The sequence below is a fragment of the Sphaerodactylus townsendi genome, linkage group LG12 (genome assembly GCF_021028975.2).
Source record: "Sphaerodactylus townsendi isolate TG3544 linkage group LG12, MPM_Stown_v2.3, whole genome shotgun sequence".
Lineage (NCBI taxonomy): Eukaryota > Metazoa > Chordata > Lepidosauria > Squamata > Sphaerodactylidae > Sphaerodactylus > Sphaerodactylus townsendi.
This window is the reverse complement of record NC_059436.1, coordinates 17,672,766-17,692,951: the sequence shown is the minus strand read 5'-3', so window position 1 is coordinate 17,692,951 and position 20,186 is coordinate 17,672,766. Positions and strand designations below refer to the sequence as shown.

Below are 20,186 nucleotides of genomic sequence, written 5' to 3'. Positions count from 1 at the left end.
TGGTTGCTAAGGTGTGACTGGACTCACATCTAGTGGTCTTACATGCTGGGTTTCACTACCTTTTTTGCATGTATTGGCAACACTTCAACACACATTTGGGTCAAGATATATCACAGCCTGGTTTTATAAGAGGTGTGGAACTCCTGTCAAAATGGTACTTGGGGGTGCGGTCCAACACACTAAAAATTAACACAAAATAATACCAATATATACATGGTTATCTGTAGCCAGAAGTCTTGTTTTCCTTTCTGAAAAGAAGAAGGGGAATTTGGATTTATACCCCATTTTCCCTCCTGTAAGAAGACTCAAGGAGGCTCACAAACGCCTTTCCCTTCCTCTCCCCACAACAGGCACCTCATGAGGTAGGTGGGGCTGAGACAGTTCTCAGAGAGCTATGAGTAACCCAATGTCACCCAGCAGGAATGTAGAAGTGCAGAAACAAATCCAGTTCACCAGATAAGAGCTCATGTGGAGGAATGGAGAATCAAACCTGGTTCTCCAGATTAGAGCACACTGCTCTCAACCACTACACCATGCTGGCTCTCAAAAGGAAGATTATGGCAGCTTACTATCTGAACTGGAGCCCTGTGTGGTGACGATTTAAAAATCCCATGCTGAGAATTCCATACACAGACCTTCCAAGGTTTTGGTCTGGCCCTAAGTAGAATATGATATTCTGTAATAACACAGTTTGATCATCCAGTATTCAATCACATTTATTATTATATTCCAAATATTTTCCCCAACATTTATAAATTCGGTTCAATTATACATTTCTTTTATGCTCCAGCACAGGTATCACAATATTAACCCCTACTGTGAGTCTATACATTCATACTGGATTTCAAATAGGTCAACAGCTGTGCAGCATCTGTACACCAGAAAAATAGGGTTAGTGCATAACAGAATCTCTCCTCCGGCAACCATCTACCCCTTTAAATTGCCCCCCTCCCCTCCCTGGAGGATGCACTGTATAAAACGTTTGGAGTAGTTGGCAAAGAAGATCACAGAACTACAAGTTTCATCTACAACGGCCCTCGGCTTTCATCCATCTATTCTGGTTATTCTAGTCGAATCGCTCTTGCCTCTGGTTAATAGAACAGCTTTTGCTCAATATGAAAAACAATCGCACACACCTTCTGCATGATCTTGGTTCACAAATGTAGGGGGATTCATTCTCCACCCCTGTCTAGTTCCTCAGCTGCTATCTCCAAATCCTGAGGATACCATTCAGGTGGGGGAAAAAATGCTCAAAGGGGACCTTTGAAATTTAGGGACCCCCATTTAGGCCCAAAGTCCTTAAGGAGAGGCTTGAAACCAGCATCGCTGAATCCGAGAAGGCAGCGCAAGGCGGCAGGGCAGCGTTTCTTTGGAGGGCCGGGAAGCGTCACTTCACATTTAATCTAATCAGGCTCAGCTCTCAAGGGCTGTGTACAGTTCCTTATTAAATGGCTCCATACATGCCCAGAGGTTACTAATCTGTAACCAACTCGGGGCCCATAATCCAATGAAGAGCTTCCCCTGCATGCGCGGAGGCTGTGTTGGGGGATCAGAAAATGCTATTGGGAGGATCGCCGGCTCAGCAGAACCTCGGCTGGCTCGCGTGCTGGCAACGCAAATAGAGTTTAAATTGCAAATGCAACATCTAGCAAGGCTTTGAAGATTGGCAAAGAACATAGCTGGGGCTTAGGCCCCGAGTCAAGACCTTATCTTTGCGTGCTCCGCAATGCTCTGGGAAGAACTTCTACTCTTCTTTTAAGGTAAGCTGTTTTTCAAAATTAGCAGCTCAATCCAGAGCGCCGTTCTGCTTGCTCCAAAGGGCTTTCCCACAGAGCAGGAAGCACCAAAAGGTTGCAAAAAATCCTATCTGAAACTTCCCCATAAGTGAGAATAGAGATATAGCTGCAAAAATTGTGGTGTATCTCCAGTGGCAGCCCTGCTATCATAAGAGGGCTGAGAAGGCGTTGAAGGACAACTAAGGTCGGCGCTGCCCCACCCCGCCAGGACATCTCCAGGATGTGGGGAGTTCGGTACTGTGGCTGGGAGTCCCAGGGCCTCGTTATGGCAGGGCACTGGCGCATTTGTCCCTCCACTGGCTAAGTGTCCCAGAGAGGGCACATCCGCCCGCATAAGCCTGCACCACCTTCAGAGGAGGATTTGCCCCCTCTCTGGATTGTGCTATAACTGTCTTCCTCTGCATAAGAGCCAGTTTATTATTCTTTCTCTAACACTCTGCTTAAGCAATACAAATCGTGAAGTATGACACCAAATTTGGTGCAAACTAACTTACCAGAACTAGAAGAAGAAGAGCTGGAATTTATACCCTGCCCGTCTCTCCTGTAAGGAGACTCAAGACATCTTACAAACTCCTTTTCCCTTCCTCTCCCTGTAACAGACACCTTGTGAGGCAGGTGGGGCTGAGAGAGTTCTAAGAGAACTGTCACTAGCGCAAGGTCAGCCTGCAGGCTTCATGTGGAGAAGAGGGGAAACAAATCCAGTTCTCCAGGTAAGAGTCCCCACATCAGATTCTAACACAGGGGCCAATTATACACTGGTGCTCTGCCACACAATGATGGTACGTTTCCTTCGTGGCACAGTTTTCATTTACAGTGCTGCAGACCCACGGTTTCTGAGAGAAGGCAAACCTCGATGTTTTCCCTTGCTTCGGGGTTTCTGATCCTTCCAGTCTCCCTGCTCTCCCCCCACCCTCAACTCCTTGCCTCCCCCCAACCTTTTCTTCCCTCCCCCTTTTCCCACCCTCCAGGCTCCCTTATTTTTTTTGGGGGGGGGGGGAAGTAGGGGCTTGCTCAATCTCCTCCACCGCCAATGATCGATTGCTCCTGGCCCACCTCCCTCCTGAGCTCTCCAGCATTGCAGCAGACGGAGGGGACGAGGCTGCGGTGTGGAAGAATATCAATATACAATTTGAAGGGCCTTTTTTAAAAAAAGTTGTCAATCTTGTGACTGATGGGAAGCAACTGGAATTGAGGGCAGGCAAGCCGTGCAGCAGGCAGTGGGGCACTTCCTCGTGTTTAAACAAGGAAACATGTGGAGACCTGACTGTGACCCCACTGCAGACTGAAGAGTGTCGCGGAAAGCGCCTCATGCATAACGAGCCAGAGTCAATGAGAGACAGCACAATCCTGAATTGCTTCTGCCAATTCACAAATCTTGCCTGCTTCTCTTTCCATATATTCCAAAATGCAAACATGCTGTTCCTTCACACAAGCATACAGCTCTCCTCCCACATCTGGCTCATCTTCCCCAAGCTTCGAAATACACCTGACAGAGCTATCAGGTGACCACTTCCTAATAATAGGAGCCCACTGAAAAATATTTCTGTTTTTCTGCTGTAAGTCCTGTTCTGGCCAGGAATGTCACTTAACAGCTTGCCTACAGTGACAGACCCAGTCTCAACAACCAGATTACAAACGCAAAGTGCCAAAACATCTTTTTCTACAGTTTGATATCCACAATCTTTCTGTCAAGACAGGCACTCCCAAAAAGGAGAAAAACACATTCTCAGAGGAGAGCTATATCTTCCTTTGTGGAAACGGCAGCATTCTAAAGTGTGTGGTGATTTGTTTTTCCACACGGAAGGTAACCAATTTAGCTCACGAGGCGTGTGAACATATGAAGATACCTCAGGTCAGTGGTTCAGCTTGCTCAGTCCTCTGAATGGAACTGGCACTCATGGATCTCAGAGATATTTCCTGATTCCTGAATCTCTTCAGAGAAAATATCGGGATCTGAAAATATCGGGCCTTTCTGCAGATGTTCTACCACTAAGCCACTGTCCCTCCCACATTTAACACAGTCTCTGGAATCTGTTATTTAGGGCTGCAGGGAGGCATTTACTTGTTGAAACATTCTCCCCTATAAATAAATCTTGCCCTGCAGGTAGAAAGTCAGTATGTCAGAAAGAAAACCAGGCTGCACCCATCTCCCTGACAGTCTGGTTTTCTATGCTAGATGTTTTAACAAGATGACGTTGACATGTGAGATTCCTTGGCTGTTCCTTCTTTACAAGAAGCAGGATGGAGTGAAGGTAGGGATGGGAACATGATGTGTTGCCAGGTTGCAAAGGCTTCCTGTGGAGGGAGTTCTCTTGGTCCTGAAGGACAACCAGCCCCTTTACTCAGGGAATTTTGGTCTGCTGCAGCTGAGAAGTAGTTCCTTGGGACAATCCCATTCAACCTTGCAGGTTTGTTTCCCTCACAGAGATTTCCACCTTATTGTGTTTTGCTCCTGATACTAGGGAAGATGCTGGGTAAATTGGAATTCGTAGCTGGACAAGAGGGTTTCTTCCCCATTCTTATTGGGGTGGTGTTGTCCACTGGTGTTGTCCACTGCTTAGCAGACACAAAGCTGGCAAAGCCTGTCCCACCAAGGTGGCTCCTCTGCAAGCAAGCTGCAGACAACCAACCTTCTCATCTCCCCTTGCTTGCTGAGGTAAGCCTTGGAAGCCTGCTAATTCTCCTGAAAAGATCTGGGACTTGGTCATCAGAATCGTCTGGAATCAAGGGCTCTTTAAAATATGGAGGTTTCAGACAAGAAATCAGGGGCTGACCACACCTTAAGGAGGAGACAGGTTGACCTACATTAGACATCTGGAATCCAGCTACTGAGAAGTACTCATCTTGGTCTCCAGATCTGGTTGAATGGACATTCAAAGGGCCCATAGTGAATGAAAGAGCAACATGCATTTAGGTTTGGGACAGGGCTACCCAGTAGCATAACCATGGGGGGAAAACCCTGGGTGCCACTTGGCCAGGTCACATGGGGAACGTGCTGCTGAGCTCCCCCCCTCCCCCGCCCAGCTATGCCCTGCCCAAACTCCACATGGAATTAGGAGCTGGGCGAGCCCACGCTGGCCACTCAGCATTCAACTGTGCCCCTTCTTCCAAACTCCATGTGGGCAGGGAAACAGTTTGGGGGTGGGGGAGCAGCTTGGCAACACACCCCTCAAGTGACCTGGCCAAATGGCAGGTGGGGTGAGCTGTCATGCTTGCCCCAGGTGCCATTTTAGTCAGTTACACCCCTAGGGTTACCAGCCCCAGGTTAGAAAATTCATGAAGATTTCGGGGCAGAGCCTGGAGAGAGAACTCAGCAGAGTATAATGTGATCGAGTCCACCCTCCAAAGCAGCCTTTTTTACCAGTTAAATTGATCCCTGTAATCTGGAGACCATTTGTAATTCCAGAAGATGGACAGGCTTCACCTGGAGGCTGGTAAGCCTTAGGGGGAGGCATTTCTCCAGGGGCTTCCCTGTCTTTGCACCCGTCCCTAATAAAAGTAGATTGCATTATGCAGGAAACAATACATTCATGTTAAGATCACGATATTCTGCTTGGGGAGGTGGCATAATGCTGCTTCCATTTATTAGAAAAAAACAAAAACAGAATTGGGTGCAAGACTGCAGCCTGCAAAGAGACTCCTCTTTGAAAAAAAACTGAGGAAAATGCAGGCGACTTTCCATTTGTCTGCATTGCTGCACAGTTTCTGCATTACACAGACTTCCTAGTGCCAGGCTCTTGAACCCCTGGCCAAGCACGAGGGGAAACCGAGGAGAGGCCTGAAATGCAGGTCAATCGGAAAAAAACACTACTGCAGTGCTCTGCAAAGCTTTCTCGCAGCTCTCCGGTTGGGATTTGTCAGGCTGATCCTTTGCCAGATGCCGGCTTTCTGGCAGGTGGGCTCGCTAACGAGAACTTGCGCTTCTGCCAAGCGCGTTTGCTATAAATAAGGAGAAGATGGAAACAAACGAGAGGTGGTGGAAGGGAAAATATATTTATATAGATACCCCCCACAAACCTTTCCATGAAGCCAGGTTTCATCTCCAGGCTGTAAATCTTGAAATTCCTCAAGGAGGTTTGGTTGAGAAAGATGTCACCAATTAAGCCTGGAAGAGAAAAGAGGGTAAATGCTGGACCGGAGAAGCAGCGGAACTGATGGATCGCAGCTGACAGCAGATGAACCAGTGAGCAGCCGAAATTGGCCCTCCTCCACTGTGGGATTAGGGCCCACCCACTGCACTGCTCTAGTAGGGCAAAAGGGGGTTCTTTTGGCCCCAGCCTTTGCTTTAGCATCACAGCAAAACTGAACTTCTTCCTTCTTTTATTCCCCCCCACCCCTAGAAAATCATTGCCTGTGCAGATGCTAGATTTTAGTTCCCTGGCTGATGTTGCTGGGCTTTGCAAAAAGCAGCAGATTAACTGGTTATTAAAAGGTAAGACAGATCCACAACAGGCTGGCCACAGAGCTACTCCAGGCGCGTGTGAGGGCTCGGCTATAATACCCACCAGGGAGTTTTGATTTTTTTCTCCTTTTCTTGGAACAGCAGACCGCCCTGCCGCAACACAAATTGCTTTGGAAGCTCCGCAGGGCTTGCAAAGTAGGAAATTGCTGTGTGTGCAGCCCGAGTGAAAATACACCCCTTTGGCCTGAGGAACTCATTAGGAAGTGCTTCTGGCTCACATTGCCAACCTCTTGCCCAGGAATCTCCAAGCTTTCTCCTGGTCTTGAAAAAGAGATCTAGGCACACTCAGGCCTGTCTTTTTCCACAGTTCCAGGAAATGGGGGGAAGGGGCAAAGAGAAAGGTTTCCCCCGCATTAGTGCCATTCTCCGTCCATCAGTCTTTTTGTGATCATTTGCTATACCATGCCACTGGAGCGCTTCAAAGAGAAATCAGTAATTGATATATTGCTACAGTCTGATGAAGGGTCCTCTGACTCTCCAAAGTTTATAGCCCCAAAATCTTGTTGGTTTCACCAATGTAAAATGGATTGACCCTAGAAGGGAAGTCATGGCCCTCAGTTTATAAGACTTGAGCAAAGCTGTTAAGGATAGGCTATTCTGGAGTTCATTACTGGCATTATTATCAGTTTTGCAAAGTTTAATTGTATCATTTAACTTTTGTAAGCTGCTCAGAGCCTGACCTTGGCTGAGAATGGGTGGCATATTAAGTTTAATTTAAAAAATTAATTAATTCATAAAGTCGCCACAAGTTGGAAATGACTCAACCAAACATAGCACACACACAAGATCCTGTTGGACTTGAATCTAGTTGCTATACAGCTATAACATTACAGCTCTATAACAATGAGTGATCTTTAAAAGTCTACAGCATGAAAAATGGTGGCGAATAGAGGAAAGTGTGCAGAAAATGTTTATGTGGGAGCTCCATTTCCAGTGTGGATGCCTGCGCGTCTGTAGCCGCAGCAAGCGAAGAATGGAGAATTGCTGCTGCGGTTGGATCTTCCCATCAGCTTCCTGCACTCCAGACAAATTCACATCATCGCACACATACACACACAAAGGAAAAAAAGCCAGCCAGAAGGGCGTCATGCTGACAGGAGAGTCAAGCAAGGAATTTTGCAGCAGTACACTCAAGAGCGGATCGCACCCATCAGGCATCATAACACAAGCCATACCAAAATCCCAGAGCGAGTAGCTCTGTGCGGCTGGCCCGTCTCCTGACTCCCATCTGTCCGATTTCAAAGCAAACGGCAAAAGCTGCAGCAGTCACTGATAGTCAGGAGTAAAAAGCAAAGCAGTGACAAGCAAACCTGTTATGCTAGCCAAAACATACTGTCAAAATGCAAGCGGCACTCTGGAAATAAGCGCCGTCAGTCGCCCAAAAAGCAGAGCAGCCATTTGGATTGGACATTTCCTTCCAAAAACTAACGTGGACCCAGCCTTAAGCAATCACGTCTGCCATTCTTGTTCGAATAAAAAGAAAACCCAGAATCATGCTGGGGATGATATGGTGGGCGTGGAAGATGCTTGTCTATTGATAAAAAACATGCAATTTACAAAAAAAACCCTAAATAAAAGCAGATGCATCTTTTAAATAGGCAGGGGGAGCGACTACTTTGGCCAAAAGACTGAGGCGTGAACTACAGAATCTGAAGTTCAAATTTGGCTTTGGCCACAAACTTATGAGGATAATTTACTATAGCCGGTATCTCAGCCTGAAGTTCTCCCTGCAATGCAATCCTACTACCAACCTATCTTAATGGGTTCCTAAGCATCTCTCAGTCTTAGAATGATGAAGCCCCTCCAAAACCCCTTGAGACGTGCTTTGCTAATTAACACCTCTCTTGGATAAAAGGTGTTTTCTGCTTAGAAATGGTGTGGGGATGGGGAGTTGCAGTCATTAGTTTCCACTGGTTGGGAGGGGGTGTTCTGCCCAGAATCCATCATGCAAAAATAAGAGGCAAGATGCAAGCAAGTACATTTTGCATGATTCTGCACAGGATTCCACTGTTTTGGAATCACAGGAGTTCCCCGTTGGGTGGCGGGAAAGGTACAGGGAGCTGAACTTGGTGAAAGATCTCCGGAAGCAAGGAGAGGGGTGTCTGTTTTTAACTTTTGGTTAAAGATATTTTTTTACACCATTGGATCTGGGAGGGCTGTCTTAACTGAGAATGGATACTTATCAATCATCGTGGCAGAAATTGGTAATTTCTTGATCGACGTGGATGGGGATTTCCTCCAACGACATTGACAGCCCATGCATGTCCTTTATTAGAAGAACGATTTTAAGGCATTCATCTGCCGTAGAATTGTTCAATAACAGAACAAGGGCTCACAGAGTTTGCTTCCCTTCATCCTTGGGGAAGCCATAATCTAACCAACACTCAGGGTATGCAGATTTACTGACGGTTCTCATACACTGTTGAGCTTTTACACTAGCTCGTTCAAATGCTATTCCAGCTGCAGAATTGCACGGATGGCACCAAAAGATCCCTTTCGATAGATTCTGTAGTTGTGATCCAGAGATATTGGTCATTTGCCCCACTGTTTACTAGACAGCCCAAAATTTAATAACTACAGAATTTTGTTCCATTTCTCCTTTATTAATGGATTTGGCTGGTTTTCCAGCCCAGAGAAAATTGCAGATCTTTCGGGAAGGAAGAGATTATCAAACTACACTGGCTGTTGCAAAATTCTTTCTACATGTAATGGATTCAGCTTTTCTTGGCACAGAATATGGATTGCCTGGGTACGCTATTTTTCATAGCTGGGATTATAAATGGTCCACTGTATCAGATGTGTACAAGGCAGAATGAGTTGGGAAACACACTGCACATTGAGAAGAGCTACAAAGCCACGTTAAAGGCAGAAGAGAACAAGAGATCCCACCTTTGCGTTGGTTGTTCAGCATAGGTCCGTAATTGACTCGCCCACAGTTCTCTACTAGGAGCCGGAGCTGCCGGTACCCCTGTAAAGAAAATTAGAATGCAGCTGGATCTGGGAAAACTGGGTACTGAGATGCTCTCCGTGGACATTCCGGCTATCAGTAGAATTGGCACTGGTCTTTTAATACCTGTCCTTTGTGCCCTCCTACCAGAGTCAGGCATTTCTTCCCATGCTTCTTCTAGATTGCCCTGCTGCGTAAATTGCGCGTCTGGTACCCAATGAACACGCCACAGGCATAACACAGCAAAGTTCATCCAGTTCCCTTTCCACTCTAGTTCACTAATCTGGCGACATGAGGGGCGACGATGTCTGAGCTACACAGTGCATGTCAAGCAATGATTGAATAGGAAATCCCCCACCCCACAAAAAAAACCATTCACAGGCTAGGAGTAGGAGCGGGGTGGGTGGGTGGACTCTGAGCAGGGGGAAGAGCATTTGCATGCTCCGGTGTGTGGAGCGAGTGGGAGGAGCCAACAGCTCAGGGCAGAGTCCTCTGCTGACAATACAGCAACATTCTTACAAGTGGGGGTGGGGGGCTGTCCTAGAAGTGCTTCTCCTTGCAAGCAATCGAAGACATCCCTGCTCTTGAGCAAGACTCAGCTCTGAAATTCTGCAAGTTTGAAGCAGAATATGTCTATGCGCGGCCTTGAATGACATGGAGTATTCTGTTTGTTTCTATTTATGTACATTTATTCCCCACCCTTTACCGTGGTCTCAGATCGGGTTACAATAAAAGCCATAAAACAGTTAAACCACAATAAAAATCCACAACAGTAAAATCACAATAAAACGCCATCCTAAAAACCCAACCCAATCTAAAATTTCCCACACCCATACCACCCAAACAAAGAAGGAGGGGTGTATGGACATTTTGAGGGCCCCCTCCCGGTGGGATGGTCTTCACCGGTGCCAAAGTTCCAAGAGAGTAGGTACCCGGTAAACCTCTAGAGGGAGGGCATTGCACAGTGTAGGGGCCACCACAGAGAAGGCCCTCTGGGCTGCCCTCACCCCCGAAGAGGGTGGCAAAGCCAGGTGGGCCTTCCTCTCCAATATCAGTGCCTAGGCAGGAATATATGGGCAGATGTGTTCTCTCAGGTATCCAGGACTGAAGCCGTATAGGGAGCTGGTTGGATAGATGTATGGATGGACAGAGATCTATTTCAACAGACAGACAGGAGGAAGAGGAGGCTGGATTTATACCCCACCTTTCTCTCTGGTAGGAGGCTCAAAGGGGCTTACAAACTCCTTTCCTTCCTCTCCCCACAACAGACACCTTGTGAGGCAGATGGGGCTGAGAGAGTTCTGAGAGAACTGGGACCAGCCCAAGGTCACCCAGCAGGTTTCATGTGGAGGAGTGGGGAATCAAATCCAGTTCATCAGATAAGAGTCCACCACTCTTAACCACCACACCACACTCCGTTGCGCCAGCCTATTTGTCTGGCTCAGGCCCTGTCGCTCAACAACTTAAACCAAGATGCTAGGGAAGCACAAACATTTCAGTTAATCTACTGCCGGCGCTTCTGCCTACAACTGAGCTCTCTGACTGCTTACCTGTCCGTTAGGAATTGGCAGGTCTTGCATTGTGTAATCAAGGTAGCCAATATACTGGGTATTAACAAACACCTGCAGGAGAGAAACAGTCAGTGCCTCATTTGTCAATCACAAAAAGCCAGAGGATTAGGGAAGGATTCTGAAGGTGCGGGTTCTATAGGGAGGGAGCCGCAGATCTGCCCGGAGAGAATTGGGACTGCTGGGGTCTCTTCCCAGCTTTGACTGTAAGCTTATTACTATAATCGTTTAAATGGTACCTAAGACACACAGGTGCACACACAATTTAGGAATCTGAAGTATCTGGTATCAGCAGCTACATTAAGATGGCTAAAAGTCGTATTTTGAAAAACAACTTTCCTTTAAAAATGTTCCGCTGGGGTTAAGACAAGCTTTACCGTGCAGTTCCACGGACCTGGGCCTACTAGAGACTTAAATAGTTTAAGGTTGAGGTGTCAGAAGGTCTGTCTTCTCCTACGTGATCTTGCCCATGCTTTCGGATTCACTTTCGAGGCCCTGTTCTGCGCACTCCCATCTTTGGAAGCAGAGTGACTGGCTGGAGATATTTATTTTGTTTATAAGTATTTATACCCCTTCCCCATACTAGCATCTCCAGGCTTACTGAAGTTTAAACAATTTTTAAAAATGCGATGAAAACATAATCAACAAAATAGAACAATTAAAACTACAACAAAAATTGCCTTAAAATAACCCTAACCCTAACTCCTCCACCCCCAAACCAGCAGTTGTAGAGAGGGGTTTCCAGGGAGACTAACCAATTAAATCCAATGAGTTTCAGTAAAGATCTGGAGCATCTTTGGCTGCACCAATAATGGTGGATGAAATACTGGCAGGACATCACACAATAACGTAACAGCCCAGTGGTCTTCAGCATTTCCAGGCCTGAGAATCACTGAAAATCACTGAACAGTAAGTGCGTGACCACGTAACATAACAGTGTCATGACAGGAAGAGGCAGGAGCAGACTAAAGACCTCATTGGGATCAAGGCCAGGACCATGGACAGCAGACCGAGATGGCTAGAGACAGGGAGCCCAGGACAAGGGTCAAGAAGTGTGCCATAGTGTGGAACGAACCCTGGGTAAGAATCATGGGAAACTACTCTCCACCACTGGCCTCAGTTCTGCCACTGCCCTTCTGCTGTGCATGCAAAGGGAGGCATCCTGGCGTTCTGAGCATGGGCATTAGCAGCAGGTTCTTCCTTCGTTGGATGAGACCAGGGGTCCACTTAGTCCAGCATTCTGCTTCACATAACAGTCAACCAGTGGTCTTCAAAGGCCAACACACAGGGCACAGGAGACAATGCAGTCCTCTGATGTCACCTCCTGGCATGGAATTACCTCCAAACACAGATACCCCCTTTAACCACAATGGCTAGTGGCCGCTGATAGACCTGGCCTCCATGAATGTGTCAAGGTCGTCTATTCTTGTGCCATTTGTACATCCACAATCAATTCCACAGTTGAATTATTAGTTGAGTAAAGACATATTTTCTTTTGTCTTGAGCCTGTTGGCCATCAATTTCAATACTTCCAGTATTTGGGGAGGGGGAGAAAAGGCAACTACAGAAGTCTATTACCAACAACGGCCTCTTCCCGCTCCGAAAAGAGTTCTCCGACCTTACAGTGACTTATCAAAGAAGAATTTCACCTGCCCAGGAGAGCTATTAATAGAATTTGACTTAATTGTTCACCTGAGCTCTATCCCGGACATGGTCTTGGGAATACAGCCGTCCTCCACCTGGTACGACGGTCTCATAGAGAATATACCCGTAGGACTGCCCGTTGCTGTCATTCACCTGAAGGCTCTCCATAGTGACTGGGTGCTTCAACTTTATGGGCTGCAATGCAAAAAAGCACAAAATGGAGAGCAAGGACAGGCAACACCAAGATCACGTGTTAAACTGGGAAGGAGAGAGACTGTGCTAAATCCATAGTGTTATATGAAATGTAGAATTGCCAGTGAAAAAGGAAGAAACATTGAGAAACTAGAAAGAGTAACATCCTAATAGAGTCTCAGAGAGAGATGTAAAGGAGAGAAAGAGGATGGATGTAAAGTGAAAGTCAGCAGAAGTTGCTGCCTTTGTTTTATTTGCTGTAAATTATTTCTTGAAATGGAGGAGAGGAAGACAGCATTGTTCTCAGGATATAAATATCTAAATAAAATAAACAAACAAAAATGGAAACATGATGCTTGTGAAGACACATGGCAAAAGAAGGAGGAGGAGGAGTTTGAATTTATACCGCACCTTTCTCTCTTGTAAGGAGACTCAAGGTGGCTTACAAACTCCTTCCCTTCCTCTCCCATCAACAGGCATCTTGTGAGGCAGGTGGGGCTGAGAGTTTGGAGAGAACTGTGACTAGCCCAGCAGGAATGTATGAGTGCAGATACACATCTGGTTCACCAGATAAGCCTCTGCCACTCAGGTGGAGGAGTGGGGAATCAAACCCGGTTCTCCAGATCAGAATCTACCCGCTCTTATCCAATAAACCACACTGGCTCTCTTTGTGGTGTTCAGTCTTCAATAGTTTCATCCATGCTTGCAAGTTGAGATGTGCAAAGAGACAGCATCACCTAATGCCCTGTTTGCATAAGGAATGCCTGTTTTTCCTCCTAACATGAGGAAGATGTATTCTAAGCTTGGTGTGGCAAGACAAAGAGAAAAACAACTCTTTTCTCCCTTCTCCTCAGCACCCAAAGATCTTGCCTGCTAGCTGTGCCAGGGTGTATAAAGTCAAACTGTGTGGCAAGGCTTCTGCCGAAATTGTTCATGAAGGGCCGGCTTGCCCAACAAACAGAGTCCCTGATCACAAAGAGCACATGGGAGAGGCCGTGGCTCGGTTGCAGAAGATCTGCTTGGAATGCAGAAGGTCCCAAGCCCAACGTCCAGCATCTCCAATTAAAAAGACACCGGAGAACAAGTGTTAGGAAAGGCTCTTCTCTGCTTGACATCTTTGAGAGCAGCTATCAATCACAGGAGAGGAGACTAACAGTGCAATCTTTAGGGGAGTCACTCCAGTCTAAGCCTACTCATTTCAGTGGGCTTAGAGCAGAGTAACTCTGCATAGGATTGGGCTGTGAGCGGACGAATGGTCCGGCTCTGTGCAGGGCAGCCTTACATGCTAAGATCAATTACATACATAAAATTGGTGCAGCCTGAATGGAATCTTTCCCACAGAGTCCAGATTACATTGTTATCTATGGAACAGAACCACTCATGAAAACCACAGAGGGCCACCTGTCAATCTGAGGTTAAAGCCAAGACCTTTATGAATAACTGGAGCCGGTTCTGGGTTTGTTCTGGGTGGAGGGTATGCAGTATTTACCTCTACCAGAGATGGCAGCACTTCCCACAGAGAGACATATTGCTGCATCAAGATGGCCCCGTACGATGCCTTGGTTGAAATCACAGGAGGGACAGGCAACGGCTCTCCTTTTAGAAACGTAATAATAGTGAGGATGCATTTAGTTCAAATGAGAAAACAGGTGAACGGCCTTTCAGAGTAAGTTACACCAATTATTCTCTGAAATGCGCAAATCTGACACAAGCAAACTGAAAGCTCTGTGCCAAATATTTGTCTCATTTCAGCACTGCGGGGAACCCCTGTGTGTCCCTTGGCTACTACATAACCAGGCACTGTTCTCCTTCTCCCATTCCCTGTACCCTCACTGTCCTTTGCTTCACTTGACCTTGCTGCCCTTCAACCTGGCTTGCTGCGCTAACCCCCTGAATTGAATTTACAGCCCTTCACGCGCCTCAGGATTGCAACATTGCAGACCAATTACACGGCTTACCACATCCAATCAAACTAAAGGGCAGTGAGGACAACAGAGCCAAGGACACTGAAGGTGAGATAGGAAGACTAATGGCACCAAGTGGCATCAGGTGCATAACAGCAAGCACCATAGAAATAGTTGGAACAAGTGGAACTAAAACATTCCGAAATGTGAAGTATTTTGCATCACCCGTGACCCCCTTCTAAAAAAAACCCACATAAGACACTTTGACTCAGCTCTATCTGTGTTTGTTTTGGGACCACAGTTTTTTCTGCAGACCGAAAGACTGAAGAAAATGTTTGTCCGCAGGCTGACACTGGCAAGGGAAATAAGAGCAGCACAGTTATTTGCCAACCACAGCCCCAGAAGAGACAGAATACACAAATAGCTCCTTTCTTTTCTGATTTGCATTTGTTTTAAGCTTGCTAGCATGGAACGCTTTTTGCGGTAGACAGACGTCGTCGTTACTAGCGTGCCTGCCATCCCCCACTGCTGCGAAGTCAGCTGAAAGGCCATTTCTATAACAAGACAATCTACCTCCCTGGTCCCCTCTTTGCACTTCAGCAAACGCTCCCGGCTAATCGGTGGGATGTAGCTACACGGGGGGACCAGCAGGAGATTGGTGCCCCCAGCGAGCCAATTTGCAATTTTTGCTCACGTGGCACCAGCTGGTGCTAGGAAGAGGCAACAGGGCCCTCTGGTACAATGCATATATGTATTTATATGCCTTTACCTACAATCTTTGAGAAAAGCTGGCGGAGTTTGAAGAACTTGGAGGTGTAGTCTCCAGCCTCGGTCAGCACCGCGTCATAGTCTGAAAAAGAAGAAGTAGAGTCGTCCAGAGGAAAAGCCAAGGAGAAAATTCTAGGTGGCATTTCCTGCTCATCATTCCAATAATTTTTTTTAAGTACGGATCACGACTCAAACAGAAAATCTCAATTCACTCTGGAGCTTTTCCCAAGTGATCTGAGTGCTTCAACGGCTGGATCCAGATATGCAATTCATGCCAGGTGTTTTCCAGATTTCCCTTAATGGGGACAACCAAAATGAGTCCTGCAACTGAAAGGCGAGTCACAGGCTGTGAAGTTCTACCCCATAGTTCAATAAAGGAGCTCCTAAATTACCGTGTTCCCTAAAGGGGGCCAGCTAGCCCATGTTTAAAGACACTTACCAAGTGAATACCCCTCTAGGACACTTTCAGTAGTTATCTGAGTCAGTCTGTAGTAGAAGAGCTAGATCCAAGTCCTGCAGTACCTCAAAGAGCAAGCTTTTGAGAGTTAAAGTTCATTCACCAGTTTAGCAAAAAGAGCTTTGGTTTTAAAAAGCTAAATCTGGGTCGTGAAGGTGCTACGGGCCTCAGATCTCGCTCCTTGAGGACATGTGTTCCATCGCTGAGCTGCCCTCTCCCCATAAGAACATCCCAGTATAAAGCTGAAATCTGTCCTTCTATATCCAAACCACCTGGATCCACTCACCTTCTGGAGCCGCAGCAACAAGCTTTTGCGTCCTTCCATGTAATAGCCCTTCAAGTATTTGAAGAAAAAGGCTCCTCCCCACCTGCCAGCCAATTAACATTCCCTTCTTCAGAATCAGCACACCCAAGTTCCTCTAAGCTTCTCTGATAAGACTCGCTTTCCCAGCCCCCTTTGCCCTACTCTGACTCCATTTCAATTTGTCAAAGGACCAACTTATCATTTATATATTCAGAATGTTTCCAGGCTTCCTAGGCTGGATTCTTTAGAGTCCAGCTCCACACAATTGAAAGGCACAATATTTAACATAAACCACTGAACAATACAAGCAGCATGAAAGCTATCCATAAAAAGCTTTTGAGAGAAACCCCTAATTAAAAGCCTGAGTTTTGGCCCAGGGATTAAAAGAAAGTGAAGTAGGTGCCAGGGAAGCCTCAAGAGGAAGGGCTTTCCCAAGGAGAGGAGCCACCACAGAAAAAGCCCTGTCATTAGTTACCACCCCTCTAAATGCAGGGCACAGAGAGCAGGGCTTGAAAGGCGGCTCTTATCTGGTGGGTCAGATACCACAGGAGGAGCTGGTCCTATTGAATAACAGCTGCATTTCAGGCAGCCAGCAGCCTCCTCTGTTTTCCTGGCGGTCTTGGTCAGATGATACAAACCCTCGCCCCCTCTGCAAGTCAGCCCCTCAAGCCAGTCGATGTATCCTTACCGTAGCTGGTGATGTCCGCCTTGTATTCATCAAAATGCAGAGCGCCATTCATGAAGCCAAAGTTTGTTCCCCCGTGAAACATGTAGAGGTTGATCGAGGCGCCTGACTTGAGGACTTTCTCGACGGTGTTCACCATCTCTGCGCGGGGAAGGGAAGTCCGAGAGGGATTTAGAAAACCTCCCAGCCAGCAACTGCCATGGGGTGTAATTACAGAACAAATAACTCATGTCTGCAGAGAGTTGCATTTGCAATGTGGTCTATTCTCCGAGGCATTTTTCATGCATGGTGATAACTACCGCTCGACGGACTTAGACAAAATACTTAGTGCAGACAATCCATTCTTGGAATGACTCTGCCTTCCCTACTCATTTGAAGCATCCATATCTGAGTCGAAATTGTGAGCAAGGACAGGAGGCAGGTATCTCTGCTCAAGCAAATAAGCAGCATACAATTTCAAATAGACAGGCATTCATTTTCTTTAAAGAAATATGCTCTGCATTAAAACAAGGCAGAACGACAGGAACGGCGTGAACTGCCCCATCTCCCAAACGTGACACCTGGTCCTCCAGCAGAGGAGGGGGGAGGGAACTGGAGGACGCAGCAGCAGCAATAAGAGGAAATGAAATAGGATCGAAGAAACACAACAAAATGGCGGCTCACCGTCAGCATCAAAGATGTTATGTGGGCCGCCCCAGCTGTCGAACCATCCAGTCCAATATTCCATCACCATCATCGGCTTTTTGTGCTGCAAAAAGGCAACGTATGAGAAAAGGGGGGTAAAATCTCAGAGCGTACTCAGCTGTGGCTCCAAAAATAAGCAAGGCTTTTAGGCCAGCAGTAGTGGCTGAGGTGAGAACATTTATTTATTTCTGTACACTATTTGTAGTCTGCCTCCCTTCTTTGGACTCAAAACACATTACAGAGGGAGTCAATCCAATCAACAGAACGGATTATTCAATAAATGATGCAGTAGAATTAGGCCTGTATGTTTGCTCATGCAGAACCAGGCAGAAGTCTAAAACAGAACTGTACCAAACCCTAAGTGTTTACACGATACAATCAAATTTGCAAGCTCAACCACCGTCAAGAAACAATATTTAGAGGAAGAAGAGTTTTGGATTTATATCCCACTTGTCTCAACTGCAAAGAGTCTCAAAGTGGCTTACAAACTCCTTCCCTTCCTTTACCCACAACAGATGCCTTGTGGGGCAGGTGGGGCTGAGAGCTTGCGGAGAGCTGTGACTAGCCTAAGAACACTCAGTAGGATCCATGTGGAGGAGTGGGGAATCAAACCTGGTTCTCCAGATTACAGTCCATTGCTCTTAACCAGAACACCCTTTCTGAAGGTGCCCAGGGAAGGAAGCTGGCACAGTACAGTCCAATCGCAGAAGCTAAGCAAGGTGGGGACTTCGATCAAAACCAAGAAGCTACCCTTTACAAAGCGAGGCAACAGCAAACCACTTCTGCTTCTTGCTTGCCTTGACAGCCCCTTCTTCCAGTCGCAATAAGTTGGCTGTGACTTGACAGCCTTCCCATATGTACATACAAAGGTACCTAGAGGGGTGAAATGCAAATGCTCCACGGCTACTACAAAGAGCCTGCTTGCCAGGAACCGGAAGTGGCATCGTCCGGCCTCCTCCTGCCAAGCCTTGTCCTCTCTAATTGCTTAATCGATCCCTCCGCATTAGAAAAGGAATTACCAGCCCTTCAAACACGGCAATCGCTAAAACGGAGAGACAAACACAGACCTCGTTCTGCGGATGCGACTCAGGCGAGGGGAATCGTTTAATCATGCCTCGCTGGTGGTTTTGTGACAGAGCCAATCTACCGTGAACAGGCTGGCGGTCTGTGCTCCTGCAAAAACCATTTCTCTCAAGCCCCGGTGCCAGGGCACCGCTGCACGCCGAGCCAAGGGAGGAAAGAGCGGCAAGCTGAGGATGAGGTAGATGCTGTGGTCAATTGTATATAAGAGCAACATGCAGACTGTTATGAAAGCTGGTGGAGCGTTTGTGTGTGGAGGTAGAGCACTGAGGTTACAGCAGAAGATGCTTGCTGGATCAGACAAAAAAACTCTGTGATTTATAGCACCCTGTTACCCCCATAGAAGCCCAACAGAAGATGGGGAAGAAGAAGAAGAAAAAGAAGAGGAGGAGTTTGGATTTATTACCCCCCCCCTTTCTCTCCTGTAAGGAGACTCAAAGGGGCTTACAATTTCCTTTCTCTCCCCCACCCCCCCAAACAAACAACCTGTAAGGTGGATGGGGCTAAGAGAGCTCCAAAGAACTGTGACTAGCTCAAGGTCACCCAGCTGGCATGTGTTGGAGTGCACAAGCTAATCTGGTTCACCAGATAAGCCTCCACAGCTCAAGTGGCAGAGCGGGGAATCAAACCTGGTTCTCCATATTAGAGTGCACCTGCTCTCAACCACTATGCCACATGAAAGTGTCAGAAATCCCGTTGCTGCTACCCAGCAACTAATACTAAAAGGAAATCTATCTCTGAACACAGTGGTTTTATTTGCTATCATGGCAAATTAACCACTGGAAGACAGACACCCAGACAGATAGATAGGTCATTTATTTAATAGATAGTTTCTTAGCTGCAGCCAAGGGGTCAGAAGGGGATGGACTGGTAAGGGAAGCCAAAAGGAGATAGAAAAGATCCTCAAGGGTAAAGATGTGTCACTGGTGACCAAGATAATTCATGCTAGAGTATTCCGCATTACTATGTATGGGAATGAAAGCTGGACAATGAAGAAAGCTGACAGGAAGAAGTTTGATTCCTTTGGAATGGGGTGTTGGAGGAAGGTTTTATGGAGACCATGGACCACCAAAAAGACAAATGAGTGGGTTCTAGATCAACTTAAGCCTGAGTTATCCCTAGAAGCTTGGGAGCCTCATCTGGGTAAGGGGGCAAGTCCAATAGTGGGAGTGCTGTGTAGCCATGCTGGTGGATTTGCCCTCCCTATAGAATTTGCCCTGGCAGAGGACGATTCCACCGGCATGCAGCCTCCCACCACCGCACTCAAGGACATCACTGGAGTAGAAGTGAAACAGGTTCCCTGTTCCTGACAAACCTAGTTTGTATATATCAGGCTTCCTGATCCTCCACCCAATTCCCAGGTCATGTCTGAACATGACGCAATGTTGAAAACCCTCTGTTCGATAGGTCTATTTCACATCTTTCTAATGTGCCAGATGATGTTGTTTCTTTAGGCAATTTGTCTTCTTCAGAGAAAAATGACTCTCCCTGTTTTACTGATAGCAACAGCAGGGATATAAGAGGCAGAGACATAGAAACACAGAGTTGGAAGAGACCACAAGGGCCATCCAGTCCAACCCCCTGCCATGCAGGAACACACAGTCAAGGCACTCCTGACAGATGGCCATCCAGCCTCTGTTTAAAAACCTCCAAAGGAGACTCCACCACCCTCCAAGGCATCACATTCCACTGTGG

At 46.9% G+C, this 20,186-nt stretch overlaps 1 protein-coding gene across 2 annotated transcripts in view; it reads right to left on the bottom strand.

Annotated features, from left to right (window-relative positions):
• Window positions 1-20,186, bottom strand: part of GLB1L2 (galactosidase beta 1 like 2) — a 63,528-nt gene that overhangs the window by 5,685 nt on the left and 37,657 nt on the right. For both annotated transcript variants that reach the window (XM_048512511.1, XM_048512512.1), the window contains 8 exons: window positions 17,391-17,475; window positions 16,731-16,868; window positions 15,283-15,363; window positions 14,099-14,205; window positions 12,466-12,612; window positions 10,756-10,827; window positions 9,148-9,226; window positions 5,814-5,901 (listed from right to left, as the gene is read on the bottom strand). In XM_048512511.1, coding sequence (XP_048368468.1) covers window positions 5,814-5,901; window positions 9,148-9,226; window positions 10,756-10,827; window positions 12,466-12,612; window positions 14,099-14,205; window positions 15,283-15,363; window positions 16,731-16,868; window positions 17,391-17,475 — 797 coding nt within the window. The remainder of the gene's footprint in view (window positions 1-5,813; window positions 5,902-9,147; window positions 9,227-10,755; window positions 10,828-12,465; window positions 12,613-14,098; window positions 14,206-15,282; window positions 15,364-16,730; window positions 16,869-17,390; window positions 17,476-20,186) is intronic.